This window comes from Zea mays, chromosome 9, assembly GCF_902167145.1.
Source record: "Zea mays cultivar B73 chromosome 9, Zm-B73-REFERENCE-NAM-5.0, whole genome shotgun sequence".
Classification (NCBI taxonomy): Eukaryota; Viridiplantae; Streptophyta; class Magnoliopsida; order Poales; family Poaceae; genus Zea; species Zea mays.
The window spans coordinates 152,113,729-152,132,711 of NC_050104.1; the positions used below are offsets into that span (position 1 = coordinate 152,113,729).

General features: G+C 41.3%; 1 protein-coding gene across 2 annotated transcripts; it reads right to left on the minus strand.

The window, feature by feature from the left end:
• LOC103639423 (nuclear pore complex protein NUP155) lies at nt 1-14,760 on the minus strand. Of its 2 annotated transcripts, XM_008662168.3 has the most exons (14): nt 14,452-14,744; nt 12,929-13,098; nt 12,191-12,317; nt 10,352-10,614; nt 8,629-10,270; nt 8,336-8,548; nt 7,959-8,209; nt 6,732-7,143; nt 5,921-6,126; nt 5,471-5,816; nt 1,253-1,471; nt 1,090-1,156; nt 828-987; nt 1-615 (listed from the first exon to the last, which is right to left on the minus strand). In XM_008662168.3, the coding sequence occupies exons 1-14, from the start codon at nt 14,611-14,613 to the stop codon at nt 513-515; spliced, it is 4,341 nt and encodes a 1,446-aa protein (XP_008660390.1). In that variant the 5' UTR covers nt 14,614-14,744; the 3' UTR covers nt 1-512. The 2 variants fall into 2 exon arrangements, with proteins under 2 accessions (XP_008660390.1, XP_008660389.1); XM_008662167.3 differs by having other exon boundaries at nt 828-1,156; nt 14,452-14,760.
• Nucleotides 14,761-18,983: the final 4,223 nt, after the last annotated feature.

Consider the following 18,983-nt stretch of genomic DNA (forward strand, 5'->3'; position numbering starts at 1 on the left):
TGGAACAAAAACAACCTAGAATTCCATATTTCTGACAATATAACGTTTATTTTTCAGCTACAGGAATGATACCTTGATGCCAACAAAAACATAAGCTACAAGGCTTACAACACTCTAAATAATCTACTAACGAACTGTACAATGTCATGGTACATACTAAATTTCGATTTCCAACATGAAAACCAACTTGTATTTCTGGTGGAAAGTCCTGCCTGAGTTCTCTAGCTGTTTCCTAAATTCAGGTAAAACAGGATCAACAGCATCTACCAAAAGATTATTAAGAAGTAATGAAGACAGCTAGACAATTTCCACAACAACAGCTCTGTAATCCATACTGGCTCTAAGTCAAATAAAAGAAGGCTGCACACCGTCATGAATAACCTCTAATTAATAATGATTAAAGAAGCCTTGGGTTCTTGCAGATATATGTACAGAACAATAGAGATCATGCTGCAGTGAATCCAGAGCCTTCGACTCTTCTTTTACAATCTTGAAGAACAACTGAAAATTGCCTAATAAGGAGATAGTAATTTCTCCTCAAGTTCACGGAAACCACGGTAGACATTCTCCGTTTGGTTCTGTGGAAGGTTTAATCGCCTCACCTCAGTCATGTACCTAAAGTTGCAATGCAATGTAAGAGAATATCCTAGCAGACGTGTGAAGTGGTAGCATTGTTCAAATAACAAAATAAAAGTCAAGTAGTAGAATAATGTAACGAACTTTTTAAGGATTTCACAGCATTTTCAAACAATTGGTAAAAGCACATTTGTATGAAACAATAGTCCAGTTGAAAGAGAATCATAAATGAATGTAACATACAGATTTACCTGTTAGCCAAACTAATTATTTTATCTCGAGCACCTTGATTCGCAGTCCCTGTTTGGTTCAGTGAAAATGTTCCATCAAGAAAGATTGAAGCCCCAGTACTTGTGGTGCCAAGCCTATGTGCAATGACAGATATCCCCCACTCACGGAGGATCGCAAGAACTGATCGCAGCAAGCGCAACTTCAGATTTAGTGAGGGTATTATTGCACCGTTCAATAACAGTTGATCATACACAGCAAGTACAGGTTCAGGAAGACCTTTACATGCACCAAGAAGAGCTCTTGCAACATCATCATCACCGACTAATTCTTCTCCTGAACTTAATCTATCCTGTAGATGAGAGCAGGATAATATTGAGTACCAAGTGGAATACTCTCACAGTTAGTCTCAAGTATGCATGTACGAAAACTACAGAATACACATTACCAATGCAGCCTTCTCAAGATGAAGGCATATTATATCTAAAGGTAAACAAGCTCCATCTGCAGGATCAAGTTTCGAGCCTACTCTTTTCACTACAGAACATGCTTCTGCAACACCACCTTTTGTAAGTGCCTCATCAAGGAGTCTAGCCCAAATTTCTCGAAGAATTTTGCTATCAGCATCTCCAGAGTAATTAGCGAAGCTCAGCATTTCCAGGCAAACCTAACAAAAAAGCATGCCAAGTCTTTTTGAGAGAAATCATTTGCTAATAACCCAACATAGATGCAAGATTTGGTAGATACAGGGAACTCCTACTACCAACGGCAACAAACAGACAAATAGTGCCTAAACCCAGTTATGTAGAGTTAATTTAGAAACCTTCTGTCCTAAGGCTCTCTCCAATCAGTCCCCTTATACATATCCCTTTATCTATACTTTCTAATATATTTTACTACCTACCCTTAAAATATTCTCCCCATAAATTTCGTCTCCAATTATTCTCCCTATACAACTCACCTTATACAGTATACACTATAACTCAATTAATTAACATGTATTTGTGACCTTTTGAAATTTTAAAAAAATCATACAATATTTGTAGTACCATAATACACACTATTATCATGTCATGGGGCTTAATTAGGGTTAAAACGTGTTAATTAACGTATAGGGGGAGCAAAGTGATCCCCTTATATACATTGGGAGATTCCTGTCTCCCTGTACATAGGGGGAGCTATAGGGAGATCCAACGAGGGGGCTATAGGGAGAACCGTTGGAGAAGAAAACCACCTACACCCGGGTGGTAATGGGCTTTAAATTTTACACTATAAAATTTAAGAACCAGATCGGATTAGGATCAAGCTCTATTTATATTTACTTTTGAACTAAAATTAATTAAGGTCTCAAACAAATTGTGAAGAAACATTTGGATCGTGATCCATTATTCCATTACCAACCCTACCTACATCTCCCCCTCTACATATGGTTAGGAGAGCTTTAGGGTGTGCCCTTGGAGAAAGCCTTACTGTGTATAGTTACAAGTAAATAGGGTTTGATGCACCCAATACTATAAGAATTAAGGATAAGAATACACACAAGGTGCTTAAGGCCATGTTTGGTTGAGTTGTGGCTTCTAAAAAAACTGTTGTAAGCTATGGGCTGTAGAAAAAGTCAGGGTGTGCCGTAGACTGAGAAAATAGAAAACCGTTTGGTGAAAAATGCTGCAGAGTAGCTGATGTGACTTGTGAGCTGTGTGAAATGCCTATAATGCCCCTAAATGAATGAGAGCAGAAAATTGATCGCAAAACGTTGTACTATTCACTGATTCACATAGAAATACATTTCAGAATAGGGAAAATATTTTTTTCATGTAAACAGTACGTGAGGAACAGCTAATTTGTTTTATCATTTATGCCATGATGAAATACCTGAAGTTTTCAGGTAATTCTATCAAATCCCATTTATCATATTTTTTCATTTTCCTTTCTTTCTTCCCCAATCTTTTATCCTTTCTCCCTGTATGCAGGCTCCTATCTACTCAGTCATCCACACCTGCATCACCGGACACTGCGCCTCCACAGTCCAGGCCCGCACCCATGTGCCCTACCTGCACCTCGGGCCACCAACCCAAACAGTTGGTGACACCTACACCAGCAGCCGGCAGCCCCCTGTGCCCGCATCCTTAACCTGCCCGCTGGCAGCGGGGCCTTGCTGCTGCAGTCCACAGACGGCACTCAAGCCCACGCCTGCTTGCAGCTCGCCTTTTTCCCTGCACGCCAAGGCAGCCTCACCTGTGCTCGTCTTCTTCAACACTAGGGGTGAAAACGGGCGGATACGGACGGATATTAGCTCATCATGTATCCTACCCTAATGTATTTAAAACGGATTCGGGATCGGATACGGATAGTTAGAAACGGGACGGATACAGATACAGGGACCAGATATTTATTTGATCGGATATCGGATACTTGTCGGATAATGCATTAATTGGTTATCATAAAATATTCTTGTTCGACCACAAAATTGCAAGTAAATTAATACTAATAAACATTTAATAGAAGATAATCTCAAGTTCCCACATAAAAATGGTAAAGTGAAGTATTGATTATGTTGAAACTTGGATATTTAGAGTGATTTCACGTGTAACTCACGCAATAAGTGGAAATAAAATAGAAGAAACGTTGACATCCTCTGGATTTTATGATCCCATTATTTTTATGACTATATGTGGCCATATGTTGTACCTTCGTATAATTTCATAGATTTCTGAGGCTATTTGTACATTATTAATTTCTTTCTACATAAAATCATCAAAATATAATTAAAATACATAAATACACTAGTTTTGACCCAAAATTGCAAAAAACCTACCAAAACAAATAAACATTCTATTCAAATAAAACCTCAAGTCGCCACATGAAAATGATAAGTGAAATATTAATTATGTTGAAACTTCGATACATAAAATGATTTCACGTGTAACTCACGCAATAAGTGGGAGTGGAATGGAAGAAACACCAACATCTTGTGGATTTTATAGTGCAAATGTTTTTGAGAACTATATGTGAATATATGTTGTGTCCCCGTAAAAATTCATGAATTTTTTAGGCTATTTGGTGTATTATTAATTTCTTGTTGTAGAAAATCATCAAAATACAATTAAATTCATAAAAATATTGTAGCGTCGACCGGAAATTGCAAATAAGTTACCAATATTAATAAATAGTTTATAAAAAAATAATCCTAAGTTCCCACATTGAGATAATCTTAAGTCCCCACATGAAAATGATAGTCTATTATTTTGATATAAATTTAGACATTATTTCAATGATTTTGGCCTAAAAATATGTTTAAACAAAAATGTGATGTACTACAAAGTTATAGATCTCTTCGAGCTCTACAATTTTCATATAAACTTTATCTTCATCCGATTTCGTATGTACAAGTTATGATTTTATAACTATATTATTATGCAGAAAAAGAAAAAACGGGTACCCGAATTCCGGGTACCCGTATCCGACCCGAATATACGGGTATTTACCGTGTAGTACTCGCTCCGTATCCGACCCGAATCCGAAGCTGTACTATCCGGGTATTACCCGTATCCGTCCCGAATATAAAAATACTCGTACTCGTATCCGAAAAATGGTCCCGAATCAGTACCCGTATCCGGTACCCGTTTCGGGTACCCTGCCCGTTTTCACCCCTATTCAACACGCACCTGGCCGAGGGAGCCCTCGTCCCCATGCACACCAAGCGAGGTGGTGGCAGGCAAGCGAAGCAACAATGGCGCCAGCAGGGTCACAGGGCAGCGCCGACGGGAAGAAATAGCGGACAGGAAGGGGAAACAACAAATCGTGCACAACATAACCATTGGCAGATGAGTAATTTTCGTGAAAACTTAGAATCCACAGCAGGTGAAAGCAGGGGTGAGGGTGCTGTGAAAATTCTACTAGCAAGAGGTTGCTTTTGTTGAAGGCTTTTGGTGGAAGTCAACCCCTTTGGGTTGGCTTTTGACTTTTGGACTGTTTGTTTCGCCTTTTTACTGACGAGCTTTTCTGAGAATCTAATTGTAGGGAGAATCTGATTATCGTGGGGATTACGTGTGGTGGTAGGGGTCCATAGGGTTTAGGATCTAGAAAGTGGCGGATTCCTACTTTTGTGACAGCTCAGCAGATTCTATGTTCACGTTGATTTTTGGACGGTTTTCACCAAGCGATTCTCACAAAAGCAGGTTGAAAAGCTGGACGTTTGGCAGTCTGCAGCAGCTTCTGGCGGCCAGAAACTGGAAATAAGCCAAAACTAACACACCCTTTTTCAAAGCCAAAACAGATTGAAAAGCCCAACCAAAGGGGGCATAAGTCCCACGGCTAAGGAAATCCTTTCAAAATTAGGTTTATCAAAGGAGAGAAGATAACTTCTACCAGTCCCCAGAGTACCACCAAACCCAACTCACAGAATCTCACTATTGATTTTTCTGCCAAACTCAGTATCCTGCTTGCCACGTGGCTAGTGTTATCACCACCAATGATTAGTCATGTTGTTTCAAGTTTCATCTGGTTCTTATATCTCTTATTTCAACAATATCTTTAAAATATTGCAGGACCATAATCTTCGCTATTATGCATAGTAGTAGAAGTATTATGGAAGAGCTTAATACATAGTTCAAGAATATAAGAATCATTGAGACACAGCAAAGCTATGAACAAAGAAAAGGCATACCTCCCAGAGCTCAAATGGAACAGCATAATCATTATACAGTTGAGTGATGCTCTTGAGATTCAATGATAGTTCTTTTGCCTTATCCTTAGCAGCCTTAGCAGCCTCTGCATCAGCAAGAATGTTGTCACGAGGGAACAGACCACTAGGGGATTCAGAACTGCTCGAAATATTTTCAACCCGTGCAGTCATGAGCTCCAATTCTTGTTTGATTTGCATTTGGAAGCGTAGCACGGTAAGTTTGCCTTCAAGCAAATCCACTGTGCTACTGTCAATAGGTTTTCTAGACGAATCAGCCTCTATGCCTGCGCTTTTGGCCTGAAGCACTGCATCTCTGAGATATTCATACCTGGATTCCAAAAGTAAATTTATACTGTTAGCTCATACAAATGACGAATACAAAATTACAAAAATCATAGAAGTAAACAAAATAAGGGTTCAAAATCCAGCGACCTCTTGTCAAGAGTTGGAACTTCTTCAGAATTGGAGCACTGTCTCTCTGCCAATATTAAAAACATCCTGGCAGCAGCAATACGCTCCCCCTTGCGAACATAGTATCTAGCTAGGAGCTCGAGATACTTTGTTTGACTAGTCAAGATAGGTGCACTTAAATCATGCAACTTAGCAGCTCCAGATGTAACTGAAGAAACTGCCCGAACCTTACATGGGTAAAAATAGATAGTCAGGAATAACTTCCCGATCCAGACAACATGATGAAGACTAAAAATGGTGCATGGACAATAATGACTTGGATACAGTGACATGAAAGGTATTTATGTAATCATATGGCCAGTATCTAAGGAAGCTCTTCTCAGCTATGTGGCAAAATAACTCGTCTATCAGCTAGAACAAGTACATGGTATTAAAATTCAGATCAGCAGAGTATTTGATTGGAATGCTATAGGCAAACCTGATCAAATCAAGCAATTCTTTTGTTTACATGAAAAAAGACACATGAAAATGTACTGTTAGTTTGGTTCTGTATTATCAAGATGCATGGGCAAAGAAGTAGCATGATAGAACATAAAATCCAGGCCAACTGCACAAGAAATGAAGGTAACTTTCAACAAGCACACACCATGATCAATGGAAGGTGCTTAGAATTGCCCAATTTTTTTACTTGTATGTCAAAATGGGCAAACCCCAAAATAGGATAATATCACCAACACGTTGACAGACCAGATAAGGTTTCCAGTTTGATGGAAGTACTAATCATGTATCCATGGTTACGTATTTTGATGGGAAAACAAGGATTACGGCACACCTCTTCTTGATGCTTACGACCAGCACTCTGCAGAAAAGAAGCCAAATCAGAACCACCATACTCCAAAAGCTCATTTTCCAGACCGAGCTCAATAAGTGTCTTGTATAGATGTTCATGGAAAACTGTGTCTGGCCATTGGACACTAAGTTGGAGAATTTGTTTGATATACTTGGTTCGAGAAGCTGGATCAACAGCAGTTGCTACACCAGATGACTTGTCTGCACTTTGCATTCGACTATGCCCGACGCCCTTGAGAGTGCGCAGAGCATTCATAACAATCTCATAGCATTGTTCACGCTGCAACATTATGGTATCATGATGCCTTGGATCAATTTGACCATTGGTAATATCAGCATTGGAGTCAAGTGCTTGAGCTTTCTGCAGAGGCAACCGGACTACAGCCTCATAAAATCTAAACCCAAAATAGGAATATATCAGCTGGCAGATGTGAAAAATAAATAAAGTTATCAAGATTGATAGATTTTAGGTTGAAAAACAATACTCCCTCCGGTTTAGTATTAGACGTCATTTTGGACAGCATTTCGCGTACCAATGAGTAATTAATTAGAGGCTAATTTCAGCTGTATCCATATTAAGTAGGATCCAGTGTCCTTCCTATCGCACTGTATTTGCTATCACAACTGGTTACGGATGCAGCGAGCTGCGTTCGAAACCTAGTGGCCACATGTGCACATTTTCACGTGTTTATGGTGCATGGTGCCCTTTTTTGCTGCATGTGGGCGTTTAAGTTGCATGGGGCCCCTATTTTTCTGCTTGGCGTCCGTTTACTTGCTGCATGGCACTTGTCTGGACTCTGGAGTAAAACACGGTCACTGCGAATCAATGCCAGCGCGCAGCCGACGAAGCGTTTCTGCATGTGAAAGAAAGGCAGGGGCAAAGCTGGGTAACACTGCCTCGGTATTTCAGAACGGCATCTTTTGTTACACTACGCTGATTCATACAAAACGACTTCTAATGTTTCACCAGAGGGAGTACAGTACTTCCACTCCTACCAAAGTCAGATATTTTCTACTGAAAAAATATATTCTCTTGAGTGAAAAGAGATATAAATTCTAAAAGGAGTCTTCATAATGACAAGATACAGTATAAGTCAATCTAATAATGTCTACCTGTTTTCAACCCATATAGAAGTTCAGATATTGATGATCAAAGTTAAACTGTTTGACTGACCAGATACAGTATTTGTTACCAGAGGAAGTCACTAACCTTAGGTTCTCAAATCTCTTGCATATGGCACTCAAATCAGCAGATTCTGGAATTTTAGTCAAAAGGTTGAAAGCATCTCTAGCAAGAATATCTCTCTCATCAGGGTTATTAGCCATAGATGCTGCTCTCTCAAGGCACTCCACTGCCAAGTAATATTTGTAATCTGATTCATTGAAGTAACTAGGGCAACCCTCCTTCAATTTAGTGCTAATTTCTTCAACAGTTCCTCTGCCCTCTGGGCCAATATAGTACTGCAAAAATCATATAAAATTACTGACCTAAACTGAAATAGTTGAAAATTCTAAATGTGCATGTTGCACTTGTGATTTCCTGCATTAGTATTGGGAGAGTAAGGAACAGGACGGTGACTGTATTACCTCCATGAGTGCAGAAATAAGACACATTGCAAGCTGATCACCATCTTCTGAACATACCAACTGATGAAATGTTAATTGAACTAATTTCTTGTGTAAATCATTGCCCAGTGTCTGAGCCAAGCGGGCAACATTATGCTGGCAAATAAGTTGAAGCAGAAAGAGTGCTTCACCAGATCTCCTAAGCAACCGCCTAAGACACTCCATTGCCCTCACCTGTTAATCCAATGTGTTTCAGGTGAGAAAGAAAGAATTAAAATGTGCTCTAATTCTGCTGAGTAATTCTTAACACCTACCTCCATAGCGGCTAGTTCTGCTGATGTATAAAGCAACCTTGGCTTTTTATTTGATGCTGATTTGTCCGCAGGGTCCATATCTTGAATTTGGGAGTTATATGGACTCCTCCCATTGCTATGCCCTCCAGGACCAATAATAGGCCCTGTTTTGTAGAGTATGGAACCAGAATCACCAAGGCCGGCAACATAACCATAAAGGCCCCTTCTCTTATTTCTTCTAGATCTTAAAAATGTTTCCAGTGAATGAATCTTGCTCTCAAGAATTTCCATGGCCCCAGCTGAAAGCCTGCAAACAATTACACCATCCTCGCATTTATTAGTACCAGCCGGTCTTCGAATCACCATAATAGGAAACTCCCATATGGGATAAAGTAGTCTTGACGAGCACAAACAAAGCCCTTCATATGCACCAGAAAACAAAGGTTCTGCTTCTTGAACAACTTGGCCCATACTAAAGCCTCCAGCCTGAGTTCGTGTATTAGATAAAGCAGTGGTACCAGCAATTTGAGGCATCCCAACAAGCCCAGGGTCCTCAAATGCCTCAGCGGCTTTCTCAGAAACAGAATTGCTTATCAGACTATCTTCAGCATAAAGTAGCTTCGCAGCTATCATTAAGCACATTGCAGCAGCCTCTCCAGCACCAAAGCGATTAAAGAATTCTTCGATTTGTGATCTCAAGGTGTTCCCATCAAACAATTTCCTTAGAATATCAACAGGCCTGTTAAAAATTACCTCCATCAAACCCATAGTATTGAATACAACAACCCTCCTCCGAGGCAAGATATGCTGGGTAGGAAGATCTCCTTTTGCCCAAAGTTTTATACATGCCTTCTCAAAAGGTTTTCTGAAACCTGTGAAGCATTCCACATCAGCATACAAAGACTGCAACATGTAAGCAGCGTCAGGAAGTGGTAAAACATCAGAGGCACAAAGCATTCGACCCTCAACAGGCAAAGCAGATACTGTTTCCCGTAGAGCTCGGGAGGCTCTAGAAGCTGTTCCAAAGGTACTGGGAAGGGATAGCTGTGCAGCTGAACCTTTCTGCACAGCCAGCAGAGATGACATGGCTGTAGCGGATGAATCTGACATTATAAGAGCACCAGCAGAATAGAACGCAGACTCAACTTTCAAAGCTAGGTCCTCAGGATGAACTCTGCCAGCTGCAGAAACAGCACCAAATGTAAGCCCGCCACCAACCCCCAGAGGTGGGGACGGCCTAGTAGCAACAATTTTTAAACAGGTGGGCCTCCGCAGACCACTGTTCAATCCAACTGAAGAACCAATCCCACCTGATGTAGTGAGGAATAATCTCTTCCCATCTGATAAAACAACAACAGCATGGAGCCATTTCGATTCCATAGCGGATAGAGGTGAGATGCAAACAATTGATGGTTTTGGTGATCGTGCAGTTCTTGGTGGCGGTGCATTAGTCCTCCGGCCACCATAAGGTGCATCCAGTGGATCAACAATGTTCTTTTCTTCAGTAATTTTTGTCAAAGGGCCATCACCATTAGCTCCTAGATCAAATAATTGCATTTTCATGCCCTCAGTACGCGTATAGATAGTATTTCTCTCCTCATCCATGACCATATCAACTATTGGATCAACAGTTGAAAATTTGAATGTGTTTGGCACTACCCACCTGAAAATCATGATGGTTGAAGTGACCATATATATACAGATAAGCAAGGTATCATAGTTCTGGTCTTACAGCAGTATTTACCTAGAAAGAAGGCTGCCAATACCAGTAGTAAGACAAACTTTACGGCAGCGTTTACGCCAACCTGAACCAGTTGTATACTGCAATTCATATATATGGCCATCACGACCAGCTAGAAAAATTTGGCCCTTTTCTGTACATGTGATGCATGTCATTGTGACACCATCAGTGGCAATCATGTACTCAGGTAAAGGTTGTAATGAAAGCTCAGCGTATGGGTCTGTTCCATCAGCACTAGCAGAACAGCAAGCTCCAACAAGTATCAGCTGGCACAACAGATGCAAGTCAAAGTACATATAGTTGAAGATCCAAATTTGGAAAGGACTTATTGATAAGGAATAAAGTTCATATGTTGTATGCATGTCTCAATTCGGCAGGAAGCTTTTCGAAGAGACATATGAGCAATTTGAGCATTGAAGACATGATACTCCACTACGTAAACTTGCTACATGACTTCATAATGTTCATCCGGCATTTACCGACTGTCCTTGACGAAGTAGCAGCCTGCTAGCTAATATTCTGCTGGTCCCAAAGATAATCAAAGCATGGCATCTGATGTAAATATATCAGTATAACCATTGCTAAATATTTCTATTGAACAAAAGATATTTTTATTTCATATTTTTAACCTAACAATTAACTCCTCACAAATGCTACACAAAACCTAAACAGGATAAGACAAAACTGATGGTTGGCTCATGGATGTGAGAAAGATCTTGTGCTTGTACTTTTCACGCCCCATTGTAAATACTCCTTCTGTCCCTTTTAAAGTGGCGTTCTCACATATCAAGGAGTCAAACGAACTCAACTTGGACCGAATATATACAGCATATTACTAATATTATGGTGCATAACAATTATCATTAGATTAATCATTAAATATATTTCTATAATACTCTTATTTGGATATATAAATGATACTAATATTTTCTATAAATCTAGTCCAGCACAAAAATCTAGGCGCCACTTAAAAGGGGCAGGGAGTAGTTTCCAATATTTTAGAGCATCTCTAACAGAGACCCTAATCTACTTTTTTATGCCAGAACAAAAAAAACTTAATACAACAGGGCCTCTACTCAAGTACCTACTGTGTGGTGGCCCCCAAATCCCCCCCCCCCCAGCCCCATCTCCCAAGGATGCATTGTCTAGGGAGCTCCCTGGTTCTCCTCCCCTCCTCTCACCCCCATAGCTTAGTCAATTGGAACAACAATGGGTGTGGCTGAATGACGACTGGGTCCCGTATGCCAATGCCTTTGGAATGGATTTGAGGGCTCCTGTTGGAGTAGATGCAAAAAAAAGACCTTCAAGAGTAGGAGAGCCCTCAAATCAAAAGTAGAGGCCCTGATTTGAGGTCTCCTGTTGGAGATGCTCTAAAAATCCAGTGATGATCTCATTACATCGGAAACATAAGCAAAACTATTAGGAACAGCTTCAATGTCATAGTAGGCAGAGTGGGCACTTGCATTAATCAAACCTTACCTAGCAATATTAGCAGGTAAGAGATGACTTTGATTATCTTGACACATTACCCAGACACTACTGGGGCTAGGCCAAGCAAGCAAAGAAACTAAACATGCCCTGAAAGGATCCGATGGTCCACTCCTTGCAGTGTTGAACGCTTGAGCGATCATATCACCACGAAAATCCAAAACTATAGATAGCTCCAGATAACAATTTGATTCAGCAGAATTTGTGTCAAATGCTTAGTGTGTTTTAACTTAACAGATGAATTTTGCAGGTAATGTAGATTTTGCCCATCTTCATATATCAACTTGATTACCAAGTGCCATTTAAGGTCAGCATGTGTGTTGCAATTCAACAGGAAATCATAATCATCCTTACCTCAACAGGTGTTGCTAAAACTAAAAGGTATTGAATGGCTTCAATGAAAATCCCAGACTTTGCCCTAGCAAGGCCAACAGCACAAATTGCTTGCTCATCGACATTATGCTCTTGGCACTGCCCATCCCTGGTAAATAGAAAAAATAAAACAATTGTAAGCAATAAGGACGGCATGTCTCCATTGAGGAAAAGATATCATTAGACCACATACAAGAAAGTGGAATAAACTGTACACTGATAGTAATCCCAACTCTGTTGTTTATATCTAATAAACTCGAATCAATGATGTTATCCTCAGACCTACTAACGGTAATGTTGATCAAATGTGCTACATGTTAAAAGGGGCATCTCCTCACGATAATAATAGGCTTGACAGAGGTAACTGAGTGCTGAGCCACCCCTGCTTCCATGCACCACAAAATATTCTCACGGTACAGTTTGACATGTAATTTTAACAATGGCCAAAAGTTCATAATTAACAGATTAAAGACCATGCAATCATCTGGTTCAAAACAACTATAAAAATAGACCATGGAAGGGAATAATAATGGGTTCTTGTACAAACAATTATACAAAACAACAGCGTTACTAACTAACACACCAACAGGAACGACAAATTGAGAACCAGGTAGATCTGGATAGCAGGTAAAAATCATGTTCACTATGAAGAGTATTCCCTTTTAACTGTTTAAGACCAATCACACATGTAAAAAAAGAAAACAAATATTAGTGATTTACCATTTATCAAAATGCCAGACGAAAAATGAATTGTCAACTGTTGCCCAGGCCCGATGTATGTCAGAAAAAATCCCACAAAGAGCTGTTCCTTCACCAGCAGCTGTGTTATATCTTTCAATCAACATAGGAGGGAGTTGACGAATTTCTGCAACTTCCACCAAAGGAGGCCACTGCCAAGACAAAATATGTATTAAGAGGACATAAAAGTGCATTTTCAAAATAATAGTGGAACAAATTCATTATTATCTTCAATTATAACTTAGAATAAACACATGGTAGAGAAGAGTAGGTCCAGCAATGCATTTCTGGGACCATGCAACATGACCATCATGTCCAATGTCATTAGACCTTCAGCTTTAAAAAATCTCCAGCATTCAAGGCAAAGAGTTCTAACGTGTACCAATGTGTCCGCAGTGTTTCATCCTAACAACCTAAGAACTAAGACTTAAAACATGAATTATTTAATGAATTCGAAAAAAATGCAAAGCAAAACCAAAAACAATTATTTACTTTAAAAGTGTGAAAGCTGGCCACTATGACCCATGCTCAACCAACCAAAGCAAACAAAATGTTCAACTCCTACGGTCCTACCTCCTCAATTCAATTACTAATAACTATAAGAATTTGTCCCTTGAATGAATGATGTCACCAATCCAAAAGGTTGAACAACAACAAAGTCTTTTAGTCTCAAGCAAGCTGGAGTAGGGTAGAGTTGAAATCCAAAAGAAACCACAAGTCAAGGTTCGGGCACAAAGCTGAGCATCTATTTTTGGTTTAATGTTACAGTGTTTTCTCTTCAGTAAGGTTGTAGAGTGCAAAAATAATAGTTCAACCATGTCTTGAGCTCAACATCATCACTGATGATCTCATATAGGGTTGAGCCTGCCAGTTTAAAATAGGAACCTTCTCGACTTGTGAGTGCTTTTTGTGCAAAACTAGCATTGCTTGGTTTATGACAATTTCCACCTGTTTGCCCCAATTTCCAAGTTTCACCGTAACCTAAAAGACCAAAAACCCTTTCACCATTTTCTAATGTCAGATTCAGGATTCACATCCTTCTAGAGAATCATGTGTATCAGTGTATGTCACAAAATTGTAAATTGCTCCCATGTTACACACGGTATTTTTTTCCTGGAGTCTCAATCCCAAAATTTGCCACAAGACTACCCGTACTATAACGCAATAGATGAGTCAAAACTTCTACTGCAGGTCTGTAGCAACCAAAAAAAATTCACCAGAATTTCCGTGACTTGAAATAAACAGTTAAAATCTCTGGTCGACATGTTTTCCTCCACCTTCATTCATCGATTCTTCACCACCCCATTCCACTGGGGGAAACAATGACACGAATCTCCCTGGATAACTGCTGTAAACCTCGAGTACAACGGATGTAACCCTCAATTACAACCTAGCATTCGCCCAAGAGGGACGCTGGGACAGACCAACGGCTCAAGCGTGCGCGGCTAGCAGTACACACGTAGTAGACGGCACGGCAGCTCGGAGGGGGGGAGGGGGGCGCTTACTTCCTTGGGGTGCGAGGAGTAGGGGTGAGACGCGTAGCGCGAGGCTTCAAGGGCCTCCTCCAGGTCGGGCTGCGCGGCGGCGTCGCGGCCGATCCGCTCCGAGACGTGAAGACCCGCCGAGGCCACGTCGGGGCCGATAGCCTCGTCCTCTCCCCACGCCATGGTCGCGTTGCGGCAAAACGCGAGTAGCGGGGAACGGGAGAGCGGTGAAAAACCCTAGAGCGCGAGGGAGGCGCCAGAGTAGGGCGGGAAAAAAATCGAGCTCGACGGTTCGGGCTCGCGGTGGTTTGCTCGGTAGCCGAGTCTGTTTTTTTTTTATTTTATGGATTAGGTGTGAGCATTTTAAAACCGAATATCAAACCCCAATAGGCCAATACACTGAATTGTCGGTTTTTTTGTTTTGAGTTCGGTTTCGATTCTTATATGTGCTATATTTCGATGTATGAGTTCTGATTCGGGTTCTAACCTTTAAAACCCGAATAGACCGAATAACTCGAAATATAAAAAAAAATCTTAATATGTGGTGTTATTATTATATGATTTATGACTTTATTAGCTAGAAATAATGATATTATTTTAATGATACTATATACATTTTTATATGTTATTTTTATAGTCTGGTTGAATAATAGTAATTTCAACTAATTATTTATTGTATATATTTTAACAAAAGATATTAGTCTCTCTACAATTCGGTCTATTCGGTATACCGAACCGAAATTGTGAGTCCATTTGGGTTCGGTTCCTAAAATATTTTTTGAAAAATTCGGTTCTCGTTTTTCAGAACCCGAAATTTCATAAACCCGAACATACCGAACCGAATTACCCTAATAGATCGAATGTCCAGCCCAGGCTCGAGAATGTTTGATGCTACAGCTTCAACTAGATCGGAGATGAAACTCTGCACCGTGTAGCTGATCCACCCGAGAAAAGGCCTTCCTCAGGAATTCCGAGGGAAGCCGGAGCAAGACTATGGGCGGCGCCACCGCCCGCAGCTCGGGGGAAGATGATCCCTCACAGACAAGGATCGGGAACCCTCGGGAGAAGAAAGATCGACCGGTCGGGGTCTCGCTTACCCGAAAAACTCTATTGTCCACCTCGCCCACAAAGGAGTGGACACGGATCACTCAGAAGAAGGAAACAAATGTCCCGAGTTAGGGGAAGAGAATACGATGAGCCACCTTTCCGATACCTTCGTCCTCAAAGGAGGACGGGAAGAAGAGCACTGTCGCGCCGGCACCTTTCTACCCTAACATCCTCTTCATCCATGGGAGATTGGAGTCAGGACCTGTCTCCGACAAGGAGCCTACCATGCAAAGGGAGGAGCCTCCCTAGCGCGAAGCACGATGACGGAGGAACAAACGCCGGAACGTGCGGCGACATCATGAAGTCGGGGAACGGGATCCGGCGCGGACCGTATCCTGAGACGAAGCCTCAGAGGTGGGAGAAACTCCCGATGAGCGAGTGCACCAAGAAAGGCGTAACTCTCGCCGCTGCGATCGCCGACAAGCTCAACACCGAGAGCGAGAGCTGGGCGAGCAGGATGTCAGGCTGCGGCGAGAAAACCCTCTCTTCGCTTGAAACATGTACCCCGATTTTGCTCAAGCAATGAACACGCCGAGCGAAGTCGGGGGTACTCGCACAGATAGCTGACGATCTCCCGCAAACTCCTGACGCGGAAGGCTACCGGCGGTTGCTTACTTGAAAGGGAAATAGGGTTAACCATTTCCTATAATTAATTTTGGTGGTTGACGACCAACACAAACACATAGACTAACGAGTTTGTCTAGATACCATCTATTACAGGTGCATAAGTTTCAACACAAACCAAGAAAGAATTCAGTTAGAGGACATAATTTAATTGGAGCAAAAGGACTTGAGTGTGCTAATCTTTGGCGCACTAGACACTGTCTGGTGCGCCAGGCTCGCCAACCTCTGAACCAGCCACTCTCGGTAATTCTAGGACAACCTCCGCTATAATTCACCGGACTGTCCGGTGAGCCAGCGGAGCAACGGCTCCCTGCGGGCCAACGGTCGACTACACAGTGTGAACAGTGCCGCGCATAAGTCTGAGCGGCAAAGTCAGAGGTCACCGGACTGTCCGGTGTGGGGTGGATAACGAGCCAGCTCAGCACGTCCGAGTTCGAGCTGGCTCGTTAAGATAACGAGTCAGCTCGGCTCGGCTCGTTTACGAGCTCGAGCTGACTCGTTTAGCTCGCGAGCCAAATCAGAAAAAAATAAAATGTACATAATAATTATTTTTAAATTAATTTCAAACTAATTTAACAATAAGAAATAGTAATTATACTCATAGTTTCACAAACCACGTCAATATAACACCAAATTAGCATAATTCATCACTCATTAATTCACAATTCACATACATGTTCATCAGTAGGGGTGGATAACGAGCCAGCTCGGCTTGGCTCGTCCGAGTTCGAGCTGGCTCGTTAAGCTAACGAGCCACAGAGTCAGCTCGGCTCGGCTCGTTTACGAGTTCGAGCTGGCTCGTTTAGCTCGCTAGCTAGAACAGAAAAAAATAAAATATATATAATAATTATTTTTAGTTAATTTCAAACTAATTTGACAATAGAAAATAGTAATTATACTCATAGTTTCACAAACCACGTCAATATAACACCAAATTAGCACAATTCATCACTCATTAATTCACAATTCACATACATGTTCATTAGTTTAACCCATAATTATATCTGCATAGACCAAATTAACACAAACATAGTTCATTAATCATTAGTTTAATTCATAGGTCATAGACACCTCACATATATATAACATGTTCATCAATTATTCTGTAAATGATATGTGTATAGTTTCGTTTTGCTGGAATATAGTAGCTCGTTTTGCTCGCGAGCTGGCTCGTTAACGAATCGAGCTAGGATATCAGCTCAGTTCGTGAAAAAATTCAAACGATCCAATCCGAGCCGAGCCGAGCTGACCATGAACCGAGCGAGCCAGCGACTCGGTTCATGGTCAGCTCGGCTCGGATCGGCTCGTTTGAATTTTTTCACGAACTGAGCTGATATCCTATCTCGATTCGTTAACGAGCCAGCTCGCGAGCTAAAAGAGTTATCATATTTCAACAAAACGAAACTACAGGCATATCATTTACAGAATAATTGATGAACATGTTATATAAATATGAGATGTCTATGGCCTATGAATTAAACTAATGATTAATCAACTATGTCTATGTGTTAATTTGGTCTATGCAAATATAATTATGGGTTAAACTGATGATTCCGGTGCAGCAAGACGACAAAGGCTCCAACGGTCGACCAGCTCTGGACCCTAACGGTTGCGCTGACGTGGCACGCACCAGACAGTGCATAGTGATTGTCCGATGGCGCACCGGACTGTCCGGTGCGCCCATCACCAGTAGAACTCAGCCAACGGCTAGAAGTGGTTGAGAGGCTATAAATAGCCCCCAACCACCTCATTCACTCCCATCCAAGCATTTCTGAGTTCTCACTCATTGCAAGAGTAAAAGCCCAACACTCCAAGACACAATCAAAGCAATCAATCCACTCAAATCCCCGAAATCAACTCTAGTGCATTAGGGCTTGTAAGAGGATCACTTGTGTTCTTTGTTGCTCTTGTCGCTTGGTATGGCCTTTTTCTTTTCCCTTCTATTTCTCAAGTGACTTGTAATCGAAGCAAGAGACACCTAAGTGTATGGTGGTCATTGCGAGGTCTAAGTGACCCGAGAGATTAAGGAAAAGGCTCACTCGGTCTAAGTGACCGTTTGAGAGAGGGAAAAGGTTGAAATAGACTCGATCTTTGTGACCTTCTCAACGGGGACTAGGTTCTTTGGAACCGAACCTCGGTAAAACAAATCATTATGTTCACTCGCCTTGATTCTTGTTTGATTTGTTTTCCCCTCTCTAACGTTTCCTTGCTAGTGTGAAATTGAGTTGGCTCCCATATGTCATCCGTAATCCTTGAGCAACTCCTAACAAGAGAGATTGTCTTTTGGACTTGAATTTAATTCCAACGCTAACCCCCGACCTTAGTGTGTGTTTAAATTTATAAATTTTAGGTTTCGCCTATTCACCCCCTCTAGGCGAATTTCAATTGGTATCAGAGTTAGTTATTCATTAAGAGTCTAACCAACTCGAAGTTATGTCTGGAGATCACGCTAGGAGGGAGATCATGACCAGCGAAAAGCCCACGGACTCGGAGAGGACTCTCTCAAGGGAGTCCGGCAACAAGTATAAGGAGAAATCCTCTTCCTCCATCAAGTCACATCGGAGAGGTGACAAGAAGAAGAAGATGAAGAAGGTGGTCTACTACGAGACCGACTCTTCGTCACCCTCCACATCAAGCTCGGAGTCGTCCACTACTTCTAAGCGCCATGAGCAAAAGAAGTATAGTAAGATGCCCCTACGCTATCCTCGTATTTCAAAGCGCGCTCCATTACTTTCCGTTCCCTTAGGAAAACCACCATATTTTGATGGTAAGGATTATTGTATGTGGAGTGATAAAATGAGGCATCATCTAACCTCACTCCA